Source organism: Drosophila novamexicana, unplaced genomic scaffold (genome assembly GCF_003285875.2).
Source record: "Drosophila novamexicana strain 15010-1031.04,08,12 unplaced genomic scaffold, DnovRS2.1 tig00001415-arrow-arrow-pilon, whole genome shotgun sequence".
NCBI lineage: Eukaryota > Metazoa > Arthropoda > Insecta > Diptera > Drosophilidae > Drosophila > Drosophila novamexicana.
The window spans coordinates 197,501-223,488 of record NW_020824856.1 but is presented as its reverse complement, the minus strand read 5'-3'; the positions used below and the strand labels follow the sequence as shown (position 1 = coordinate 223,488).

Genomic DNA, 25,988 nt, shown 5'->3' with positions numbered 1-25,988 from the left:
ACGCAAACTTTTCTACATCTTTTCTGCCACTGCTTTGGTTTTGATGTCTTGCAAATAACCGTTAATTGAGTTAAGTTTCGTAAAAGTACTAAAAAATACCAAAAACCACACTTTGCATATTTCGTTCTCTAATTAAATTGTTTACAGAGCTTCAAAATATAGATTTATTTTATTTAAAATTGCCATTGCAAGAAAAAAAGGCTACCTTATGTCAGCAAATAAACAAATATTCATATTTATATCATGGCGCAACTAATTATTTAGATCAGTTTATTATTTGCCAGCCCTGAGTGGGCATTTGTTTCGTTAAGTAGTGTGACCAGCTATCGCGCAGTTAATCGATATGTTGGCCGCGCAAACAAATCGGATTCAAATTGAAGTTATCCGTTTTTTATATGTTTTTTATTTGGTAGCAGTTTTATTTAAAGGTTTTTACATATTATATAGTATATATATATACAACATGAACTTGTAAAATTAGGTACTAGAGTTGTGTGTGTGTGTGGTTTTTTTTTGTTCGTTTTTCTTTTATGTTTTTCATATATATTATGTATATAATTATTACTATTAAGTACTATTATTTTTCGACACGCACAAAATTTCCAAACCTTTGGAATAAATTAAACGACTAAAATGTACACATTACGAAACAAAAAAAAAAATATATATATATAGATACAAATCTGTGGAATGTTAAAGAGACAGAAAGAAAGTGAGTTAAAAAGGCAAAAAGAATAAATTGGAATAGTTGAGGAATGATTTAAATGAACGATCGATGCTATAAATACGATAAACATTTGCTTGCTTGTGGCGAATGAGAATGTGCTAGATCAGAGGGGAAACAGAGACAACATTCGAATAGATGGATGTGTCGTATTATAAAGTAAAATATGTATTCGTTTATAGTAGCGCATAAATAGGGTATGTGAGGGGTGAGGAGGGAGGGGGGTACGCCGGCTTAGGCGAGACGTTTTTTTCGACTAGGTGACAAGATTTTGAGCATTGTGACGACGGGCGCCTCGAAGGACATCGAGACGACAAAGGACAGGAAATAGGAGGCGACCGTCAGACCAAAGAACATGACGACCTGCAAAGAGAAGTAGGAGAAATACATATAGAGAAAGTCAGAGAGAGAGAGTGAGGGAGGAGGGAACTCACCATCAAATCGCCGCCCAAATGCAGGGGCGCATCCGAGTTGAGCGCCATGGAGCGTATGACAATGGGATGCACCAGATAGGCGCAGTAGGTCACCCGCGAGAAGGGATAGAGGCAGGGCGCCGAGAGCAGCGAATTGATATAGCCGCCATAGCCCGTCGAGCAGGCGATGGTGATCCAGGCGAGGGAGAGCGCCCACGCCGAATGGCTCAGCGAGCTGTAGGCGGCCGCCGTGAACTGCGAGAGATCCGTACGGTACAGGCCGAAGACTAACACAAACAGATTCAACATGGCCAGCGTCCAGGCGGTGGCCACCGTCAGCCGGGGCAAACGGATCTTGCAATTGGTCCGGAACAATATCCAGCCCACGGCCATGCCAATCAAATAGGGGCCCAGCCTGGTCCAGGGCTTGTCATAGATCTTGTCGAACAGCGCCAACGGATCGTCGGTATTCGGACGATGATTGTTCGTAAAGGCAATCACAGCCGTCGTTATCCAGGAGAGCACCAGGAAGACCAGCGTCGTGATGGCCGACAGCTTGAAATGACGCACGCCCACGATCAGGATAATCGCGCCGATCATATAGAACTGTGTGTCGTTCGCCAGATACCAGCTCCACAACATGCACTAGCAAGAGAGAGGAGAGGGAGGGGGGGATTAGCAATAGGATTAGGATTAGGCAATGGATACTCACCATCTCATCAACGGGAAAGAGCGTATTGATGTAGAGTATGTTGCGCCACCAGTAGTCCGGGCAGGTAATGTGATCCATGGTCGGCGGATCGAATATGGAATAGGCGGCCAGATAGCGCATGGTCACCTGGACGACGCCCAGCACGAACAGATAGGGCGCGGTCAGGCGCATAAAGCGATAGGCGACCAGGCCAAAGAAGTGTGCAGTGCCGGCGGTAAACTCATTGGCGCCCTTGCTCAGCTTGTTCAGCTTGCCCTTGGCATTCGTGCGGAAGTACAGGTACGAGATGAGGAAGCCGCTGATGAAGAAGAACGTGTCCACGCTGAACGGTCCGTTCGTTATTGCCTGAAAGAAGAAGTTCTGCTCGACCTCTTTGCGCATCTCCATGTTGTCCGAGTACTTGAACACAACAATGCACGTGTGTCCCAGTATGACCCAGGCCATGCTGAACGCTCGCAGTCCATGGATGCAGGGTATTGTGTCGGCGCCCACGTTGCGATCGCAAATGGCATTGAAGTTTGTGATGGCCGAGAAGGAGAGCAGAAGTTCTGAGTAGATGCTCAGCTTTTCGGGCTCGTGCAGATGACCCTCCAGGTGTTCGTCCGAGTTGCTGTTGTTGTTGTTGTTGTTGTTGCTGCTTCCGCTGCCGCTGCCGCTGCCGATGGCAACGACTGCGCTGCCGCTGCGGCTGCTGCCGCTGCTGCCTGCCTGATGATGAAGATGATGATGATGATGACGATGATGATGGTGCACGGTCATGCGCTCATCCTCGTGCTCGTGCTCGTGCTCGTGCTCGTGCTCATGCTCATGTTCGTGCTCGTGATGGTGCCCATTGCCGCTGTCATTGTCGCCGACGGGCGGCAGATGCAGCACCAGCTGATCAAGCTGTTTGAGTGAATCGGACTGATTGGATTGCTTCAAGGCCTCCTCGTGGCCGGTCATCGTGTCGCTGTAGTCGGAGGAGGCGCAGCCAATGCCGGAGCTCGTCTCGCTGTTGTTCATCATCTCCTTGTCCTGCAGACGCAGCGCCTCCTGCAGCTGGCGCGTCAGATAGATCTCGTAGAGCGTGCCGCAGCAGATCAGGCCGAGCACAATGCCGGAGACCACGCTAGAGGGTAGAACTGTTAATAGGTTGGCCAAACAAATGCGGGGCGTGGCCCGTCGCCCCGCTCAACAGTTTCGCTTTTCAATTATTTTCGGCCATTTCACACGACTTCCCATGCTAATGGCCACAGCCACGCCCGCGGCCCAAAGAGGGCACACACTCTGTTTGTGCTGGCCATTAGCGTCTAGCCTCACGCTCAGAGTTTTGAAAGTGAGTTTTTGTCGTCTTTCATTTGGTACTTACATCAGCAGGCAGAAGGTCTTGTCCGACCATATGTTGAACTCCTTGTCCGTGGGCACGCGTATGTCCAGCACGCGCAGCTCCCGGCTGGGCAGCTCCTGCCGCGCATAGCCGCTCATCCGATGCACATCAGCAATGCTGCAGCTGGAGGGCAGGCACATGCCCATGTAAATGGTGCGTAGCTACAAAGCAGAAGAACACGATTGAAAAGAGAGAACTTATTGGATTCCAGATGCTTGAGCAGCCAAAGGGCAGCAGGGAGAAGCATAGTGAGAAGCAGTCGTCTTTTATTGCTTTGCGATAAGCAAAGCTTTGAGATACTCGGATACATCTGAGTGGCTGCTACTACAAAATGAGAAGTCTGAGCTTCTCGCTGCTTTTAATACTTTCACTTATCCTCGCTTCTCGCTGCATGACTCAATAAAAGCATTTCCGCTAGAGTTAGTTAGTTCATACTCAACTCATTATTGACTTTCTTACTCATTCTTTGAGGTTATTTTTAGCAGGGAGAAGCAAGCTATTGAATTTTAAAAGCAATACCTCAATTTATGTTTACAAATTATCGCACTCTCAGAGCATTCAGACCAATTAGAGCCAAGTTCTTATCTATTCGTTAGCTATTAAAGATAATGTGAACGCTGAAAATAAGCTTAAAGGGAGAAGCACAGTCATATTGACTTTGATGTTCATTCTTTGAGGGTTTTTTTAGTAGTGCGAAGCAAAGAGAAGCGAGAAGCGCTACTTTTTAATCGCTTTGCCAAAATACTTCTCTAAGACCATTTTTTGCTCTAAATTGGAGTGCAATCAAATTTACCTTCTTCAATTGCTTCTCGCTGAAAATTTCCGTTCGCTTTAAATAAAATAGAAATGGAGTTTTGTTTTTAATTTGCACATTTCCATGCCTTGCAGCACAACTGAACTTTGCTAGCTTCTCTAATGCTTCTCGCTTTGAACTTCACTTTGATTTAAATAACATTTCAGTTTGCTACGCATATTTAATGGTTGTTTGTTTTCAATTTGTATATTTCCATGCCTTGCTAGCTTCTCTAATTGTTTCTCGCTGCGCTTGCAAATGCCACCCAAAAGAGTTGTGTGTAAACTGCGCTCTGCTACGCTTTGATTAGTTTGGGTAATCAACCAAATTAGATGCCCGAACGAACTTTAACTTCTCGCCTTTCTATTATACGCTTCTCTCTCATAACTCTCTTAGCATTTCAATTGCTTTCTTGTGACAGGCATTATACTCGACTTACCACCTGTGTTGGCATGGTCTCATTTAGCTGCAGCTTGAGCACATAGAAACCGGGCAGAAACGGAGGCGGCGCATTGTAGACGCTGCTGTAGGCCTCGGCATATGCCTCGGCAAAGGGCAGTCCATTGTTCCGATTCCCATTCCCACTCCCGTTCCCGTTTCCGTTCCCGTTGGCATTGGCATTCCCATTGTTCGCTGTGCTGTTGTCCTTGCTGGCGGTGCTGTTGGGGCTGCTGCTGCTGTCGATGGTGCTCGAGCCATCGTAAATGGCATCGCAAAGGGCTAATGAACCCATCCAATAATTGTTGCCATAGAAGAAACCGGATGTATAATGGCCGGAAGCATCGTCCACTGCGCGAAAAAATGGAAATGAAATGAAATAAAATAAAATAAGGAAAACGTTTAAAGAGAAGGGCATTATTTAATGCGCGCCTACAGTAGCTAAGACCCCCATCGAAGGCTTATCTCTGCGAATTACAACTTCTCCCTTTCTCTCAACTTCTTCCTCTCGCTCTCCACCGACGCTCCTATACCCTGTACACATTGGTCAAGGGGCAAACAGAGTACATTAGGGTTATATTAGGCACAAAGGTCTCAACTTATTTTCGATAACATGGCTCTAAAATCGATAAATATCGAAATTTCAGAAGATACATTCCCAGAAGAGATTGATTTATTTAATTTATGTATATTTTAAGAACTTTTTAAACTTTTCCCAAGGAATTTTTCAAAATTATTTATATGTTTATTTATTTAGCTTTATAAAGGTCATTAAATGCCATTGTTATGCCATGTAATTTGCGCTTTCTCTGCTGACTGCCATTTGGAGCCTTTTACAGGGTATCTGGCAGTCGCGCTTGCGCGCCAGGCTTTGATTTACTTGCGTTTTGTCTACTCGTTTTGGTGGCACATAAAAAAGTTGCGGCTGTTTCAGCTCTGCTGTTTGTTGTTTATTATATAATGTTGCCCCGCTCGCCTTCCCGCTACACCTGCGCCGCCCCCCCTCCCCTTCCTTTCCCCACGCCGTTTACCTGCTTGCAACATGTTGCCAACTGTGGCACCTCTGTGAATTTATGTCTCAGCTCAGCTTTGCCATGCGATCTTCTCCTGTGTTGTTCATAATATATTTGCACGCTGTATTTGTTGTTGTCAGTTGTTGTCAGTTGTTGTTGTTGTCAGTTGTTGTTGTTGTTGTCAGTTGTTGTTGGTTGTTGTTGGTTGTCTTGTAACCAGTTGCCAGTTGGCCAGCTCGCAACCAGTTTGCTGCATTCGTAACTGAAAGCGCACAGCCTCAAAAGCACAACAAGTAGGTGTTGCACTAGACGGCAGTGCCCGACTAGCAGATACCCTGCACTCAGCAGCGAAAGGCGCTCATCAGCCTAGGCTGCAACGATGCTTCCTCTACTTCACTTTCTTGAATAACTTGCCTGTTTATTGTCCAACACACTTAAGATTTTCTGAGCACATATATAACATACAAATGTGTGTATACATACACCCAGGTCCAAGACAATACCTAAACATATGCGGCTTTCTTTACATTTTTGGGCATGGGGAAAGTTATCTAAGAGATAAAATATGCTTGATTAGCGCACACAATTTGATAGCCTAAATATGAAATTGTGTGAGCTTAGCTCTTGCGCAGAAAAACCTTCAGCTGATTATCGATATTTATCGATTTTGTGAACTTAACTTGATCTATATCTCTGCAGTTAATTGATCAATAATATATATAGATATATAACAAGTATTTGAAGCTGCCAGCTTCTTGCCTGTAGCATAAATTGGCACAACATTTAAATACCCTTTTCAATGGGCACAGGGTATTAAGACAACAGCAACTGAAGCTGCGACTGCGCAACAATTTATTGTTGTTTGCAAGTTGTTGTTTGTTGTTGTTGTTGTTGTTGTTGTTGCAGACATTTTGGCATTTCGGTTGACAATTTGTATGCCAGTTGTTGGGCCGTGCGTGGCGCTGGCTTCCTTCTGGCTGCTAACGAACGCAACATTTTTGGCGCTCGCCTTGACCAAGACGCAGATTTACGCGTGTTTCTTATTTTCTTTAAAGGCAGCGCGAGGGGTGGTGAGGGGGGAGGGGGCGATGTGGGGTGCTGTGCAAATGGGAAGTAGTCTGCGATTTGCCGCATTTGGCCATGACCATGAGCAGGTTTTAACTGGATCCGCGCGGGCAGCTGCAGTGCGCTTTGCCAAGGTAATGGTGGGGGGTGCGACTTGGCCGCGGGAGGAGAAGTGGGCTGAGAATTGGTAGCTGATTTTCCTCAACTGGCTAAGTGCTTAGCGCATTGTTAATTGATTAACCAATATTATTAATTAATTTGGGCTATTCTCGGCCCGGCAAAAATGTGTGACCCATTTAAAATATACTCGAAATACCCATTAAAATTGCGTAAGTAGGGTATGCTGAAGCTGTGCTCACTTGTGCAACAAGCAGAGGTAGACATAAGCAGTATCTCTGTTTGGGTCTAAATCGATTGTTTGAAAATCGATAAATATCGATCTACCCTTTCGATAGATACACCACTTAAATATCGGAAGCACTTAAAGACGAGATTTAAAAACTTTTTAAAAAAATATAATTCTTGACTTTCTCTGTGTTTTATCGAAATCTCACATAATCGATAAATATCGATATTTAACGATGCTCGCATCTAATATACTTTAAGATCTAGAGACTGCAAGCTTGCACGTAGCTTAGTGTGTTGTCGGTAGCCAGACGCATTTTACTAAACTACCTAAAAATATCGTTAGGTATCGATAAATATCAATAAATATAATGATAGCTGGAGACAAGGAAATTGGTTAGGTGGGGCTCGCTTACTCTAAGCACCTTAAGCTACTTCGATAGCAACGCTTGTTCGTTTGTTGCCAAAATCGATAAATATCGATATCGATACCTAGTTTAATCGAATCTTACACACTGATATCGGCCAAGTTTCTTGCAAGTATTTATAATTCTGCCTTTTATTTTTACTCACGCTGATAAAAGTTGCTAAAAGTGAAAAGTAACAGAAAATTAGCAAAAATAAAAGTAACTTAAACCAAAAAAAAAAAAAAAAAAAAAAAAAAAAAAAAAAAAAGCCTTTTATTTTTGAGCCTAGGGTATCTGCCAGTCGGGCACTCCCGACTAGCAGAGCTACATATTACTCACACGATCCTAGCCCTCATCTTTCGCCTGCAGCTCGCCCTCTGTCACATTTTTGTAATGTTTAAACATGTTTTTGTTGTTGTTGTTGTTTTGTTTTTTTCTTCTCTTTTTCAATTTAATTTGCGATTGAGGTCATTTGATTTCTGTTGGCTCTTTGGGACATTGTTGTTTTGGCTTTTATGTAATTGTTAGGCCAACTCTGGTTGGTTTTTTTTTTTTTTATTTTTATATCTTTTGCATTTTTTCGGTAACAGCTGAGGTCTTCGTAGATCTGTGGGACCTCTAACTAGTCGGATTTCATTTGTATTTGTCTCTCAGTTGGTTTTTTTTTTTTTTTTTTTTGATGTCTCATGTTCAATTGAACGTGTCATTCAAGCGTTTAACGTGTGTCTTCAACAAAAGCGTCCGACAAAAATAATCAACTGATGAAACAGAGACCCGCAAGACAGTTCCAAAGAGACACAGACACAGCTCCCATCAAGGTAAACGTCGCGATGTACATGACAAAACCCCGGAGCTGGGCAACAGCAGCCGGAAAAAGTTCAAACCAGGTAGCGTTTGGACCAGCGTCTTCTCTCTCGCTCGCTCGCCCTCTCGCCCTCTCTTTCTTGAGTAGCGCTTAAGCCCAGCTCGACAAAACAATATTTTTATCATGTACTTTGTGCTCAAAGTCTCGCTTGTACTCGCCGTTGTACCCATATCAATTCTTGTCTGGCCGCAAGGTCTCTGCTCCACAAAACGAGATCCGAGAAACAAAAACAATAACACGGTCAATGGGCTTGCATTGAGGGGCGGTGGACGGTGGGCGGGGCATTATCTTTGGATCAGCAATAAACATGCGCTAGCTTAATTGAAAGTTGTTGACCGATCTATTAAAACCGAATCTGAAAGATCGGCAAGACAGACTTCAGAAACTGAAGGTTGAAACATCAAGAGAATAGAGAATTGAGATATATATGTTAAGTTTCAAATGGAGCTCAAGTCTGCAGCAGAAATATCTACAATGTCTAATAATAATACATATATATATATATAGTAATAATAAAATTGAATATCTAATAAATAAATGGAGAGGCATAGAATGAAGTGTAGCTTTCGTTCAAATATAATAATATAATAAAATATTAAAAACCAAATATTTAGATTCAATTTGAACCAAATAACTTGTCATTATTTGAAAGAACAAGCCTTAAGGCAATTGATCAGGAAGGATGCTGGTTCAAATCCCCGGCTAATGTATGAATATTTCATTTCCCTTTAACTCTAACATAATCCAACTTAAGCTATGTAGTCCTGCAAATGCGTATACCTTATATGTTTTATATGACATGAAAGGGCAATTCGGGTAAAAGCTTTGCTATGAAATATGCTTCGTATAGTCAAAGGGAAACATTAATACTGTGAGATCTTCTCCAGACTTGGTCTACTGATTTCCAACTAAAACATCTTTCCAAGCTCAGAGACAATCAATTTGGGGCCCTTTCACATCCCGGATATGCAAATCGCGTATTTATGAATCTCATAAGTTTGTCTACTAAGCATAATGTGCTTTGTTTATAGATACTTCGTCTCTCTTACTTCTGTTTAGTAATTATTATTTATTTATTATTTGTTTTAAGCCAAAAAAAAAGTTGTATATATTCGGCATGCCGAAGCGTAGAGACTCTTCCGAGCAGAGCAGATGCTATACAGATAGCAGATACTATATAATTATAAATCCTTAATCTAGAAATGCAAGAAAAGAAAGAATATATCCTGCATGCATATAGTTATAAATTCTTTCTTTTGCATATGCCTCTTGCTTAGGCTTAAAACATATCAGAAAATATTAAATAATATCATATATATATATATATTTTGTTCTCCATATTTTATGCCCAAGTTCTCTTGAATTCCTCTAGCTTCAGCTCGAGCTGAGCTCGTGTCACATACGCAGCAGAAATGTGCAGCATACCCTGCACGCTGTTGGGCGACATGTTAAGAATGCGTTAAATACTTGTGTTTACTGTGTAGTTAAATAATTCTCGTCTAGCCGAGAATCAATATTGTCTATAGGAAGCTACGCAAAGATTTATATGCTGTTTTTGTTTTTTTTTTTTCTGGCTAGTTTGAGGCTCGGGTTTTGGCTTTTATGGCCAGATTTTTGTTGCCTCAAAAATGCCACTTGTTGTGCTCGATTAGTGGGTATTTCTTTTATTTCTCTCGCTTTTTTTTATATTTTGTTTTTGGCTATTTTTTCATTGTCACTCGAGTGTCAATGAAATCGCCAATTGAAAACAATCAGCAAATTGTCTAGAGTGGGTTTGACTGATGGACAGAGAAAGAGAGAGAGAGAGAGAGAGGGGTGGGGGGGGAGAGGTGAGGCAGGCTGTGGAGGTTGGGCAAAAATCAAAAGATATTATCGCATTGGGGTTTATCTGAAATGGGGCGCCTGCGCAACAGAGGTGTTAACACTTAGCCCGATTACAGCACAACAACAACAACGACAACAACAACAACAACGACAACTATTTCAACAAGTTTGCGGCGGGCAGGCGGACAGGCGGACAGACGAACAGGGCACGGGCACGCCCCGCGTTGGGCGCCATAAAATGACAGCGACAGAAAAACAAAATATAAAAACTGTTGAAATTTTGCGTTTGATTGATGAAACGCTGCACAGAAATAATCATAAATAATGTGCTTAACACACGAAACAACAGTTCAACAATAAAAAGAAACAACAACAACAAACAGTTGTAGTGTCGTCTGGCACTTAATATTACTATAGAGCTGCGCGGCCCATTGCGAAAGGTTTGCAAAAAAAAAGAAATAATTACAAATATTACAACAAAAATGCCAAAAGCAAACATGTAAGCGTGCGCATTACGGGTCTGCTCGACTGGGAGTTACCCTGCGTGGAACATTCCAGCTGCTGCCTAAAATCTCACTAAATAGGGCTCTTGCGTTCTCAAGTAACTCGGTTGTTTATAGTCCGAACTTTGTGAAATTTGCAGGCCTTAAAGAAGATATGAAAAAGTGTGTGCATACCAAAGCGCAGGGCTAAAATTTTAAAGGGGGATGTTTTTCGATTTCGGGCGGGAATAAGCGGAGTTGTCCAAAGAATGATATATCCCAGATCTAGGCATACTATACGAGAGCCTGCATGCCAAGTTTGGAGCATGTGGCTGCTATATTCCTCGAGCTATGCCAAAACAAAATATGTTTTAAAATCGATATTTATCGATAGCACGAAAGTAGAAGCAGATATCAGAAGAAAGATGGTCTCATTGTGCATATAGTCTTTCAATTTCAAATAGATAGTGGAAAGAGGTCAAGCACAAGTCTCCAGCTATTGCAATTGCTCAGTTCCATGTGCTTACACAGCAAGACAGAGGGACGAGCGGATGCCTGGACATAGAATATAGCTATATAGCTGGAATAAGAGACGCTTCCAGCTGTCTGTTGCGCCAATATACCCATGCTACGCAGCGGTAACTCTTACAGAGCATAAGAACAAAGCGCAAAATATTTGCATTTCTTACAGTTTCAATGTATGTAACAGGCAGAAGGAAGCATCTCCGACCCCATAAAGTATATATATTCTTGATCAGCACCAATAGCCGAGTCGATCGAGCCATGTCCGTCTGTCTGTCTGTCTATAAACACAAGGGTCTCAGAACCTATGAGCAAGAGAATTGAAATTTTAGATGTAGATGCTCCTAGTTCCCGCGCAGATCGAGTTTGTTTCCGATAATCGATAACTTACTCCGTTTCCAATCAATCGATAAAAATCGATATCGATATCCTGTTTTTTGGGAAATTTTGATAAATAACAAGAGCCAGAGTCACCAAACTTGACATATAGCTTATAAGTAGAATATATTCTAAATAGAATATACATATGGATTTGATGTTGGAAGAAGAGGGTTCAGGGTATCCCCTAGTCGGGAGCTGCCGACTAGAACCTCTTACTTGTTTTGTATTGTTTGCAACGCGCTTGAAATGTAAAGCGCGCAATTAAATCAAGACGAAACGTGCGTCAGAACCATTCGGAAATCCATTAAAAAACTGATTATTAATATTATTTTTTGCTTATATATATTTTATTAAATCGTTTTTCCAGCAGCTTTTGAAGTGTGCTGTTCTTGTTGTTTTTGGTCAGCCCGAAAATAGTGAACATGTCACATTTCGGTCTTCAGTTTGTTTAATGGGCTTTACGTGTGCCGGGCGTCCCGGCCCCTAGACGACATCATGACACTTCTGGCCGTGCCCAAATATTCTGTTTGTTTTGGCTCACGTCAACGTCGTAATCAGTTGGATCAACAAATTGCTGCAAATTCCAAACAAGTAAGTGGCCCCCAATGTTAACAAATCTCTGCCTTTCTCAAGAACCCACAGATCTCGACAAACTTCCCGTGGTTTCCGAATAATAACCAAACGCACCTCGACGAAAATGTCAACAAAGGTGCGTAAAAAGTTCTTTTGATAACCCGAATGTCTTTGAGGGACCCAAATAAATATATTCAGGCAATTTCTCGAAAATATGGTTAGAACTTATTCAATGGAAAATTACTGGACGAAGACGAAGTTCTTTTAAAATCGAAAATCTTCATAGCGAAGGATTTGGAACATGTTTATAATATTTAGATTCTTTTTTTATATATATTTCTTTCTATCTTAAGAAAAGTTTCGACTAATTGTAAACGAAATTAAGGTCCAATTAAATTTGAAATATTATATTTTCGAAATCTTTCTATATTCTTTTGAAATAAACTTTCTAAATATTTGATATTCAAGATCTTTCTATATATTTCTATATATTTGTTAATATTATTACGAAACCTTTTCTAAATTCCTCTAAATAATATTTATCGTAATTTTATTTACGAGATCTTTCTATATATGTTTTATTTTTTAGTTGGGAATTTAGAATTTGCATTTGAGCTGAATTATTGGCGCATTATTTATTCATTTACTTTTATTTGCATTTCGATGTTGTTATTTCGTTGACAGTTTGCGATCTTGAAACAGTTTTGCAAATATTTTATGCAGTTTGCGGCCAACGCCCTGGATAAGCGCAGCTTGTGCTGATGATCTTTGGCAAATACTCCAAATTTCCTATAGACACAGCTGATGATGATGATGATGATGATGATGATGATGATTTGTGGACGCAAATGCGTTCCAAGTGATTTATTAGTCAAGATCTTTACAATCGATTGGTTAGCTACGATCGGCAATACTCTGTACAGTTGAGATGGGGTATATATGATCAGCTACTTTTCGATTCGTATTCCTTAAGTTGATCGACACCTAAACGATCTTCGGTGTTGCGATCGCTGATCCTCTATAGCTATAGATAACTAATATATATATATATATCTAGAAAATAATGAATAATGTAACACTTTTCTCTTTTCTTTAATAGATCTCATTTTCGCTCGAACTGATCGTTACACTAAGATCGCATTCTCCTCCAAACTTCTTTCGAGCTGTTTGAAAAGTTAAGATTGTGTGTTTCCAACTGTTTGAATGCCTTTAAAAGTAAAGAACGTTGATTGGCAGCATCATCTAGAATATGTATGAAAGATACGTGATCTTGCAGTTCTTTCCGGCTGCCTCGGCAACTGATGTCTTCCATAGTCTCACATACCCCTTAGATGCCATGGGGTATGCCTAGCTAAACAATTTTGTAGGCTTTTCAAGTGATTTAGCGCTTAAGATCGCCGATTCTCTACGCATTATTGAACACGACTTTGCGTCAGCATTCTTTTAGAATTTCAAGCCGTTTAACTAACTAGTTTTCAAGGTGCACCACGCAATTTGTAAGCCCGACCGAAAAAAAAAACAAATGAAAAAAGTCTCGCATATTTTTTGCTGATCCAGTTAATTAACTGTGAGCGCACTTTGACTGCGATTAAGGCAAAACTATCCACGAACACGCACAGGCACGATCACAAATTATTATCCCAAGTTCAACTATGCTATTAGAACTTGGGAGTCAATAAACTGGCGGCTGGAAAAAGTTTGGCTGGCATCTGTTAACTTTAAAGGCGTGTGTTGTACATTTATTTGCGGGTTAAGACACTTTTTTCTATGGTTGAAAACGCTTTTCAGTTGCTTCAATACCAAAGTCCAAACGTTTTAGTTTTTATACCCTGCACCCATTGCAAAGGGGTGTATTTGTGCAGGCAGAAGCAAGCATCTCCGAACCCGAACCCGAAGTGTCTTTATCCTTGATCAATCATCAATAGCCGAGTCGATCCGGCCAGGTCCGTCTGTCTGTACGTCCGTCTGTATATCCATCTGTCCGTTTGTCTCGATAATAATCGATAAAAACGTTATCGAAATCCCAGTTTTTGAGCAAATCTCTTACTTTTTAAGAGCTAGAATCACCAAACTCTTAGAATCAAGTATATAATAATAGCTACCGCTAACAGGAAGATATAGGGTATCTGCTAGTCGGGCACTCTCGACTGGAGCACCTTGTACTTGTTTAAGGTACATTTCTAAAGATTTTTTATTTTTATTATGTCGAATAACTAATGCCAAGAAATTGCAATCTTTAGTTTTGCTTTGCCTCTTTTAATATTATAGATAACGTGTCTGAGCGTCGGACCAACAAGCGGAAGCACGCTGGTTCAAAGTCAGCTGGCGGCTTAGACTTTTGATAAAGAAGCGATTTATCTGCACATTTAGCTTCATTAGAAGCTCTCCTCTCCACTCTCTTAAAATGTACTTTTAATTTATGTAATTATGAAAAATTGTTTCTAAAAGCAGTTTAAGTCTAATATTCGGACGTTCAATATAAAAAGCTGCTCCCATTCGTTTTAGAATGCCGCCGGCGAGTGTTCAGATCTTTTGCATTACGTGCCAGGAGCTAATCAGTTTTATGATTCAAGCTTAACAGTTGAGTTATTTTGAAATATCTCGTCGTTATGAGTGGCAATTGTTGCTGTTGCTGTTCGCGATGTTCGCCTAATTGCGTCACATCAAAGGCAAAGCACGCAATTTAACGCTTGGCAAACGCAGATCGTCAAAGCCTTGATAAGCCAGCCTCTGTTTGCCTGACTGCAACCTAAATCTGCGCCAATCTTCACTTCCTAGTTTCAACAGCAACAGCAACGGCAACAACAACAGCAACAGTTGCTGCGGTGCACGAGCAACAATTGTTATTCAGGTCTTGGAACGGAGACATCGCAATGCGAGCTCCGCAATGTTTTTGGCAGAGTTTCAATGTCAATGCTGTTGCTGGTCTCTGTTGTTATTGTTGTTGTTGTTGCTGTTGTTGTTGTGGGAGTTGTTGCTGTTGGGGTTCAAGTGCAATATGTTGCTGCTGTTGGCGTTGCTTTGTCGCCCACAAGTGACATTGCCAAAGATTAGACAATTGACAGACGCTGTCAATACCAACAACAGCAGCAGTAATAAAAGCTAGGCAAAAGTGCGCTAGTCGGACGTGCTCGACTAGCAGTTACCCTGCGTCGAACAAATCCTACTAAATAGGTCTCTTGCATTCTCAAGTAACTCGGTTGTTTATAGTCCGAACTTTGTGAAATTTGCAGGCCTTAAAGAAGATACGAAAAAGTGTGTGCATAACAAAACGCAGGTCTCTAACTTAAAAGGGGGATGTTTTTCGATTTCGGGCGGGAATAAGCGGAGTTGTCGAAAGAATGATATATCCCAGATCTAGGCATACTATACGAGAGCCTGCATGCCAAGTTTGGAGCATGTAGCTGCTGTATTCCTCGAGTTATGCCAAAACAAACCATGTCTTAAAATCGATTTTTATCGATATTATGAGAAAAGAAGCGGCTATCGAAAGCAAGATGACAAACTCGGCCTGCGTAAGCTATACGAATATATCTCTTGCAAGTTTCCAGCCTCTAGCTTGTGTCAGGGATCAATGCGTTCAGATGTCTTATACCCTTAATTCTTCCCTTCAACGGGTATAGGGTACAACAACAGCATCAACATGAGCATTCACAACTTCATTATGAGCAACTGTTGCCGCTGGCGCTTTCGCCGCGCACATTGACAGCAATTTGTGCTCCAATTCGCGGGCAACACACAGCGACAGAGGGAGAGACAGAGAGAGAGAGAGAGAGGGAGAGAAAGGGAGAGCACATGTTTACGTGTCTTTGGATTGTTTTTGTTTTTTTTTTGTATTTCTTTTTATAATTTCGTTTCATTTACGTTTTCGGCTCTCGCATCTGGCGGAGATTCAGCACAAGGTCAGCTGCATCTTCAGCTACGGCAGCTGCTTCAGCCATTGCCATTGGCGACCCGTTTTGTGGCTTGGCCAACTGTTGACTGATGACTAACTGGTATTTCACCTGACCAGGGTCTGCACTGGGCCCCCTGCCTCCCCGATGCCCCGATCTGCCGTCCACATACCAAATGCGTTTCAGTCTTCAGCTCAAACACGTGGCAATGGTCTGTTTTTTTTTTGTTTTGTTTTGCGTAATATGCGTGCCAGATTGGATCGAATATATATATACATGTATCATATCAAAGATGTATCAAACGACGTCTCTGCTTGCTCAGGGCTGCATTTGCAGCTCAGTGCCATTAATAACACTATTAACACTGGCAATCGCGTTCGTTGCCTCAGTCATTTGCAATGGAATTTCAAGTAATAATTAGCCAAAGCCATGCACAAATCTTGATGAACTTGTGAAAACGTGAACAAAACTTCTGCCAAATGCCAAACAGTCATCATGAAAATGCACAAATTTTGTTTTCGACAATTTACTTCAATTGCAAATCAATTACAGCTAATAATGGCCCGATATATATGCCATATATGTATGCACATATTATGTAATAAGTGAATATATATTAATCTCTTGCAGCATCTGGCTAGGCTTCAGTTTTACTGTGCTATTTGTCGAGCGGCTCATTAGCGAATCTCCGTCATTAGGGATAATGCAACAATAGTCAATGAATAAAATGACTTTCGCTTTAGAACTAAGAATTGACAATGTAAGATTTGTAGATGAAATAAAAAGAAAACTTACTTATTTGAATGATAAAAGAAGCAAATGCGATTTGTCATTTCTATTCCAATTTTCCGCAACTTTTTCCTAGTCATGCGGAATTTTGTTAATTTTATAAGAATCCTAGCTGCAGCTTTCATATTTTTATTACTATAGCTTGTTTCCATAGGCAAATTCGCCATTTTCTACCTTTTCCTCTACACAACCTCATTGAACTCGGGATCTGTAAGGGCTAGACTAACCAAAATTGGTATGTGGACACTCTGAGACCAAAAAAGCGCAAAATCTTTTAAATTGCATAAATATTTTTACGAGTTCTCGAAAAAACTAGATATAATAAATTCATTTAATTAAAAGATAATGGAACAAGAATTAAATATGAAATAAATAAAAATAGACAAAACAAAATAAATAAATAAAATAACATAAAAAATGAACAAAGAAATAAATAATAAATAATTGTTATTAAATAAAGTCCGATAGACGCATGAACTAGACCCAAAAATACGGCAAAAATTTGCATTGAATTATTTTGAAAAAAAAAAAAACAATAAAAACAAATTAGGGCAAAATACAATTATTTTTAGCAAGCGAGCAAACAACAGAAAAAAAAAACTCTTCGCATCGGCGCTTTAAATTGTCTTTTGCCATTTCTGTGCGGCCATTTGCGCGGTTATATAAGCTGCCACGCCCCGCGCCTCCGCGCCCCTGTGCCACACACAAATGGCGCCCATTTTGGGAGCCCAGCGCGAAATGCGAAATGCGCAATCGCCAAATGGCCGCAACGCAATGCAATTATGGTCAATAACCCCAAATAGAGCGGCGTGCAAATATTGTTGTTGTTTGTTATTTGTTGCTGTTGTTGTTGTTGTTGTTGTTGTTGGCCAATTTCATAAGCATTTGCAAATGCTGGACACGCGCAGACGTGCGCGGCTTTTACCTAACGGAAGTGATTTTCAATAGCGACTTTTACCCGCGCGTCTCAGTGTCAAATTCGAAAATGGGGCCAAGCCAAAACGAGGCCTCACACATGCACTTGCACTTGGTCGATCGAGCTGCGACTATGTCTATATAGTCGCTATAGTTATGGGCATATATTGAACGGGCGGGACGGACCTTCGCTGGAATGCAACGAGCGCCACATAGAAATCGTTTGATTAAAAGTCAAAGCTAAGGCACAGCCAAGAGCAGGCGGCGCATTAAACTTGAGCCCCAATTCGCGGCGATAAGCGATAAGCGATAAACGATAAACGATTGCAATTACGATTGCGATAACGTTTCAGCTTGGCCAATTCCGTATGCCATAAGCACACGGCTTATGTGAGCATTCAACATCATGATCATGATGTCGTTGATGTTCATGCTGATGTCGCTGATGGGTTTCCCTCTCAAGTGTACACACACAACTCGGCAACTGGCCAGGCCCCAGAGTGCAAGTCAAGTGCAAATATTGTGTCTGTAATCAAATATGGCATTCATAAGCTTCATCTTATGTAACCCATCCATCCATTCCAAATAGCCAGCCAAGCAACGTGCAGAAACTGGTTCACACTTAACACATGCCCGTAAACATGGCCATGTTAATCAAAGAAACGATATCAAAATGTTATGAAAACCCAAATCTAAAGTGGACATTTTAAATAGGTTACATTTTAAAGTAACAACAATTGCCAGTACAAGATAACTCGAAAAAAACAATCAAAAAACATTTGTATAAAGGCAAAAACTCAAGCTTTAAGTCAAATTTTTAAACAGTTGAGATAGATGTGGAAGGTAATATCTACAATTTTTAGTACAAAATGTTAAAAAAGCATATGAGCAATTGTTTACCTTTAGTATTGCAACAAATTGTGCTATTATTTCAGCTTTGCTTGCTGCCAAAACAAGTAAAAATTCTCATGAAAAGTTGCGATATGGGGAAAGAGAGAACACTCGAGTTCCTTCGGCAGGCATTTGCAGGCCAGCTCAGCCAACGAAAGTCCAGCTGAATGTGGTGTTTCCCGCGCTGAAAAGCAATTCAGCGACGAGTCACACACATTTAGCATGAGTTTTGCGTTTAATTGAGACATTTAACGTTCCATTTGATGGCCCAACAAAATTGTTAACAAGTCAAAGCGAACGCGAGATGTGCGCAGTTGCAACAGATTGCTCGTTTTTGTTTTTTCCTCTCCCTGCGTTTAGGCCATAATTCATGATCAAGTGCTCAGTTAAATTGCGTTAATTGCGCGCTGAGCTGAGCAAGTTCGTTGCCTAAGTCTTTTGTTTTTGTGTATGCGTGCGCGAGGCAGGCTGCAAAAGCTGACAAAACCAACTGAAGCAAGTGGGGGAAAAACTCGGTCAAAGTTGAAAGTGGCTGCCACACACAAATTGACCGTCATTGTTGTTGCCGCTGCCGCTGCCGGCGTCGCTGCCGGCGTCGCTGCTGCCGCTGCAGGCGAACGCACATTTGGCTGGGCCATAATTTTGTTTTCGCCAAAGCAACAATAACAAAAAAAAAAAAAAAACTGCAAGACATTGCAACAATCAAATTAAACTTAAATTACATAAGCTCGGCGCTGGTGCGTCGCTGTCGACGTCGCTGTCGCTGTCGCTGTCGACGTCGACGTCGACGTCCGCTGTCTGACCAGCAGCTGACAGGCGACGCTTATCTGCAATTGTTGCGGCTGTGTAAAGACAACAACAGCAACAAACTGGGCTGACTTGGCTTTTTATATTTGTTGTGCAACTACTGAGTGTGTGTGAGTGCGTGTGTGTGCGTGTGCCTGTCTGCTTCTTCTTCATTTTCTGGCAGCAGCAGCAACAACAATGGGAAAGCAGTAGAAATTATGTTGCGTGACGTTTCATTTTGCACAAAGACTGTAATTGGTAGCTGCGCCCCGCGGCCTGTGCCACGCCCCTCGCTTGACCAAAAAGTCGGCTAAGCATATTGGCCTAAAACTGCCTGGCTGCTATTGTGCTGCTAAGCTAATGACCAACAACAACAGCACATACAAAGACAAAGACAAAAAACAAAACAGGCCAGGCACGAGCCGCGGCGCATTGCAGGCCATTTGCCAATTTGCAAACTGGCCAACGGCTCGACGCGGCTGGCCAAGTTGGCCAACGACAATTTGGCTTTTGATTAGTTCAGTTTTTTGTATATATTTCTATTTATGTTCAATTTGATTGTTTCGTTTCGTTTCGTTTGCCCAATTTGGCAGACGAGTGAAATGCACGACGAGGTCAGCCAGCGATGCAATTGTGGCCAAGCGGAGTTCGATTCGCGGCCAGTTTCCAGGCAAGACGCGCTGCGAAGGCCGCCAGCAGGAAGTTTGCATAATAGGCCAAGCACACACACACACACACATACACACACACGCGCGACATACGTTGGGCTTGCCCGAGCAAACATTTGCATTTCCTCTTTAGGCCCGCGCACATTTGTTTGCCGCAACGCTGACGAAAGTCTTGGCCAAACGGCGGCAACAGAAATGAGAGCGGCTGCGTTTCATTGCCAGGATTTGTACACACACATGCCGTGCGGCCCAGAACCAGCCAAGCAGCCAGCCATGGCTAAAACGTTTGTCCTTCAACCAAAGCCGCCAGCTGCCAAAGCGTGCTACCAAAACAAAACGGCTTTCGGCTGACGGCTTTGGGCTTTTCGCCGACCGGGCTGATCGGGCGGTTGGCTGGCTGGCTGGCTGGTTGGAGGGGGGCCTGCGGTGGTTGTTTATGCTGGCCAATCGATTTCCACAATCAACCAAAGCAACGAAGCGTAGTTGCCACCAAATGCGCCAACATGCGGCAACAACAATGCCAGCTAGTCAGTTAGTCAGAACGTAGTCCGGCGCGACAAAACAAACTCAAAACATGCACGACTCTCCAAATACCCGAACCTACGCTCAAAACTTGTTTTTCTTAGACAATTTCCATTAAAAATGGTTATAAAAGTATATTGTATTTGTGCGAAAGCCAAATGTATGTAACAGGCAGAAGAAAGCATCTCCGACCCCATAAAGTATATATATTCTTGATCAGCATCAATAGCCGAGTCGATCTAGCCATAGCCGTCTGTCTGTCTGTCCGTCCGTCCGTATGTATGAACGCAAGGATCTCAGAACCTATAAGAGCTGTTTCCGATAATCGATAACTTACTCCGTTTCCAAGCAATCGATAAAAATCGATATCGATATCCTGTTTTTGGGCAATTTTGGGAAATAATAAGAGCTAGAGCTAAAATAGAATATATATATGCATTTGATGTTGGAAGAAGAGGGTTCAGGGTATCCCCTAGTCGGGAGCTCCCGACTAGAACCTCTTACTTGTTTAAGAAACTGACAAAAAGGAAAAAATCAAAGAGAAGTACAAATATATTTCATTTCTTTATCAAAACTTGAAAACGCCAAAAAATCACCTCAAATCATTTTTTTTCCAATTAACTTTTTACAATTTCAATTCTCATAAAAAAAGCTTTTTCTCATATTTAGCCAGTTCTTCACTTTTGATTCTAAGTTTACAAATTTTATAAAAAAAAGGAACCAAAGGAAAGTCTTCGAAGTGAGCTATTTTTACATTTACGATTATGCTTTTAACTCAATTTACTTTTCAGCTGCTTCAATTTTGAATAAAATGTTGACGTCTTTATTTCGTCAATGCAACTGTGTAAGCGGCAAGCTAATAAGGTCTATTGGAAGTGGAGTGCGGGTATTTGAAGTTGGACTCAAATGGATAAAGCGGCCACAATGATTGGCCATTGATCTTGGCCATTAGAGGCTCGGTCTTGGCGTGATCAAATGCAAAATGAAAAATCCGAAAACCAAATAAAATGAGCATTAAAAACATGCTAGAATGTCGCTAGACGGGCCTGCTCGACTAGCAGCTACCCTGCACCCAGTCGAGCTTACTCTTGTGCGGTAAATGGGGCAAGGCACACACATAAAATGAAATGTCCGAGATTTGAGAAGCCACAAACCAAGTTTGGCGTAAGCAGCTCTGATAGTTCTCGAGTTATGCTCAAATAAACCCAGTCTCAAAATCGATATTTATCGAATCTAAGAAAATTATGAAGAATTTATCGATAAAACAAACTTGTTATCGCCGATAATATATATTCCTTGTGAGATACCTTAAGAGACCTCACCTTCTTATGAGATCGTAGTTTCTTGCTGCTGCCTGTTACATGCTTGGCCCAGAAACCAGCATACCCTCTCTATACACTCTCAGTGTTAAGTCAGAATAAAAGCCAGTTAAAGTGAATGAATGAATGTGGCTGCGAGCATGAATAGCTGCATAGCTGCGGTTAGCTGGGGACATTGCCTAAAAATGAATCTTATTGTAGAATCAATGTTAAAGAGACAAACTTTGCATCATATAATATTTTGTATAATTTTTATTACCCATTTTTTTAGTCACGCCGCAGTGAAACTTTGAAAGCAACTAACCGAACGGAAAAGAAACAAAAGTGTTGCCGTTGTTGTTTTCTTTCTTTCGTTTCTTTCGCTTCGTCTCGACGGCTTGCTTCTTCTTCTTCTCTTTTTGTGTTAATTGATTGCATAACCGGCAGAAAGAGTGGCAACTCACTTGGACAACACTCTCACACTCACAGTGTTGGTCATTCACTCAGTCAGTTGGTCAGTTGGTCACTTAGTCTGCGTGTGCCTGTGTCTGTGTGTGTGTGTTTGTGTGTGTGGGGGGCGGTTAAAAAAAGGGGGCGTGCTGCACAGTCGCTGGCGCAACCAAGCCAATAAGTTGGAAAAAGCAACCAAAAGCCAGAAACTAGTCGCACAACATTTATTCATAATTTTCATGTTGTATTTGTTGTTGCAGCTGCTGCAACAGTTGCATGTGCAGCTGATTGCAAGCAGTGCACACGGCAAGCAGTGCTACTTTTACCAGGTGCCTGGTAAAGTTCATGTTAGCGATTAAACAGGCTCTTGTTAGCGTTTATTATGCGCCGGCTACATTTTCTTCTTTTCTTGTTGTTGCCAAAGGCTAAAAGCAAAAGTAAGCTATTCTTGAATTGCATCTGCTTGCACAAAAGCTAGCTTTATTTGCATGTCAAATTTGATGTCAGCTGACAAGCACGCAAAATGCATTTGACATCTAGGCTCCAGTCAGCGCAAGATGGGAACGCCTGCTCGAATTTGCCAGCTACACTTCGCTGCCGGTCAATGTTCATGTTAGCTAACAAGCAGTTGATATCCATTTGGCTTAGCCAATCTGACCTTCAGTTGATCGGTTAAAGCCATATTGAATATGTTTTATTGTTTGTGTGCCTCAGCGCTGCCAGATGTTGTTCGAGTCAGGTGGCAACACTGGCGTGAACATCTTATCAGGTACAGTCAACAGTTAGATGAACTGCCCACTCAACTTTGACAAGACAGAACATGAGCGTAACGAAATCAAGTTAGACAGCTTGTTTAAGTGTTGGTTAACTTTTTGGACAGGAGTGAACGGTGGGCCTTAATACAATATTTACAGTATTGCATTATGCGGCAATATCCAATTACCGTACCGATAGGGGCCATTGTTCAAGCTGACATGGGGTGCTGACATAATGACCAAACAATTTGCCAAAAACCGAACCGAACCGAAAACTGAACGAACTACAAATCAAAATCCAAAAGCACAATTGAGTTGTTTCAAGTTGTTGCCGTTGTTGTTGTTGTTGTTGTTGCTGCTGCTGCTGCAGTTGCAAGTTGTTGTGGTCGGGCAAGAACTAATTGCGACCTTGGCGTCGACAGCCCGCGGTGCATGCATATTCGAACTATGTAGATCGGAGACTCGAAATGTTGAGAATGCGCCACGGCAAACGGCACGTTCACATGCAGCGCTCAGTTCTCCAAAACCAAAGCAACAACAAACAAACACGAAACAACTGAATATATGAATATATGAAAAGCTATCGATGCATTTCATATGCATACAACTTAATCGAAAATGATTTGGCACTTTGCTTGATCGCTCAGTTAATGGATAATGTTCGCCAGTTTTATGGATTGCCCAATAAATGCTCAACAAATTGTATTTATGCGCCATATAGGGCGTTAAGATATGATTAAACAAGTTAGAGCGCGCTCCAGTCGAGCCGGCCCGACTGGTAGATGCCCTCAACTTGGGCTCTTGAGAGTAGTTGGGACACAAACTCAGACTGCGCATATATCATAGGAAGGCACAGACCAGCTTTGGGTAGCTCTGATAATTCTCGAGCTGTGCTTGACAATTCGATTCTTATCGATATTATGAAAGTGGACAGAGTTATGGAAAAGCAAAGATAATCTGAATCTAATCGAGTCCTTAGCTTCTTTTAGTTGCCGTAACCCAACTTATCGACTGTTCCCAATTTTTATCGTAACTAACCCAACTTATCGACAGTACTTAATTTTTCCTTTATCGAACCCAACTTATCGACTGTTCCCAATTCCTCAAGTAAATAAACCAACTTAACGATTGTTCATAATCTCCAACGTAAGCTAATCCCACTCATTCCCATTTTCCAATGTATAATTTTCAACTCATTATCGACTGTTCCCAGTTATAATCGCACCCAAAACCCAACTTAACTACTGTTCCCATTTTCCGTTGTATCAAACTGTAGAATTCAATTCAGCGACTGTTGCCAAATTCTATCGTATCTCACCCAACTTATCGACTGTTCCCAGTTATAATTGTACCCAAAACCTTATCTACTGTGCTACTCACTTTTTACAGCCCACATTTTGGAATCGGTCAGGCCGTGCAGATAGCTGCGCATGTCCTTCGTGCAGTTGATGCTCAGCATTCGTGTGGCTTCGAGGCGTGGCCACTGCGACGCAAGCAGCGACAGATCGAATACGTTGAGCGCATCGCGCAGTCGCTGCGTGCGCGTCAAATCAAAGCTGATGTCGGCGTCGCTGCCGCTGCTGCTGTCGCTGCTTCTGTTGTTGTTGTTGTTGTTTTCCGTATGCAGGCTCAAATTGATGACATTGTGCTGATCGGCGCTGATGATGGGCGAGGACTTGTTGTCCTTGTTGTCCCTGTTGTCGATGGCCGGCTGCGCGACAGTCGCTGCCAACGCCAGCAGCAGCAGCAGCATCACCAGCTGCGGCCGCAGCGCGCGTTGTAAGCGCATGATTTAAATAAGGCGAAAAACAACAAAAAAAATAAAATAAAATATCCCACAAATTGATGGGGCACGTTCGGCGCGTCGCTTGCCCTGCTTCACTTTCACTCAAAATACACAAAAAAAAATAACGAAAAAAAAAAAAATTACAAAAATCTATATGAAAAGTTCCAAAATGTGTGTCGTTTGCTTTTCGTTATATTTTTTGTTGTTTTGTTTTTCCTTTTTTAATAATTTTTATAAAATTTCTTTGTGAACACTTTGCTTAAATCATTTTCACAGCGAGCCAAGGCGAAAAAGAAGACATTTAATTATCACACACAAAAAACTCTTCGTTTCTTTTCCTTCTCTTCCTCTCTTTCGGGGCGCCAGTTGTGTAATAAGCGCTGCTCGAGCGCTGCTTAGCTTTTTTAACCGTTAGAATATCTTAGTTTGTTTTCCTTGTCGTATATTTCGTATTTCTTTTTGCTTGTTTTTTTTTCTTTTCTTTTCTTTTTTCGTCACTTTTACTTTCGTTGCGCGCTCGCGTGGCCAGTGAGCGAGAGGGGGGGTGGGGGGTAGCCGGGTGCTGTAGGTTTGGCGGGGCACGATGGCCGTGTGTGTGTGTGCGTAGTTAGCTGGGAGCTGCGACAAGCGACGACCGCTTGGCATGAACGCACGTCAACGAATTGCGGCTGCGCGTCTTGGCCAGCTGTAAAAATATGCTAACAATTTCAAAAACGCAGCCGAAAAAGTCGCAGCAGCAGCAGCAGCAGCGGCAGCACGAGAGTCCAAAAGTAACAGCTGCAAAAATCTCAGCAGCATAGGCTCAGGCTCACACACACACACACTTAGCGTCAGCGTCAGCGCCGGCGTCTCAGCTGCGACTCAAGCTCAAGCGCAGACAGCTTGAAAGCGTAAGTGAGCGCAGGTAGTGCAAAATTTTTACCGTTAGCTTGGGCAAGCGCAACGAAAGTGCTGCAGCAGAGACACACACACATAAAAGAAATGAATAGGAGAGCCAAAATAGCGAGTGAGAGCGAGAGTGAGGCAGTGCACAAAGCAGAAGAGAGCGCTGACGATTGCTGCCGCTGCCGCTGTCGCTGCTGCTGGCGCTGCCGCTGCCGCTGCTGCTGCTGCTGGACAGTGGAAGAAAAAAGCCCTGCGTCATCGGCGATGTTGTAATAAGCATTTTGTTAACAAACGAATGTCGTTGTCGCTATTGTTGTTGTTGTTGTTGTTGTTGTTGTTGTTGTTGTTGTTGTTGTTGTTGTTTTTGTATGTTATGCTGCTGTTGCAAAAGTTGGCCGCAAAAAACAAATGGGAAAGAAAAAAAAAA

General features: G+C 42.0%; 1 protein-coding gene across 1 annotated transcript; it reads right to left on the bottom strand.

Moving 5' to 3' along the window:
- Nucleotides 1–415: 415 nt before the first annotated feature.
- Nucleotides 416–25,321, bottom strand: LOC115767579. The gene is made up of 7 exons (XM_030711864.1): nucleotides 24,271–25,321; nucleotides 4,448–4,797; nucleotides 3,198–3,376; nucleotides 2,637–2,957; nucleotides 1,850–2,486; nucleotides 1,159–1,782; nucleotides 416–1,087 (listed from the first exon to the last, which is right to left on the bottom strand). The coding sequence occupies exons 1-7, from the start codon at nucleotides 24,677–24,679 to the stop codon at nucleotides 959–961; spliced, it is 2,649 nt and encodes an 882-aa protein (XP_030567724.1). The 5' UTR covers nucleotides 24,680–25,321; the 3' UTR covers nucleotides 416–958.
- Between the last annotated feature and the right edge of the window lie 667 nt (nucleotides 25,322–25,988).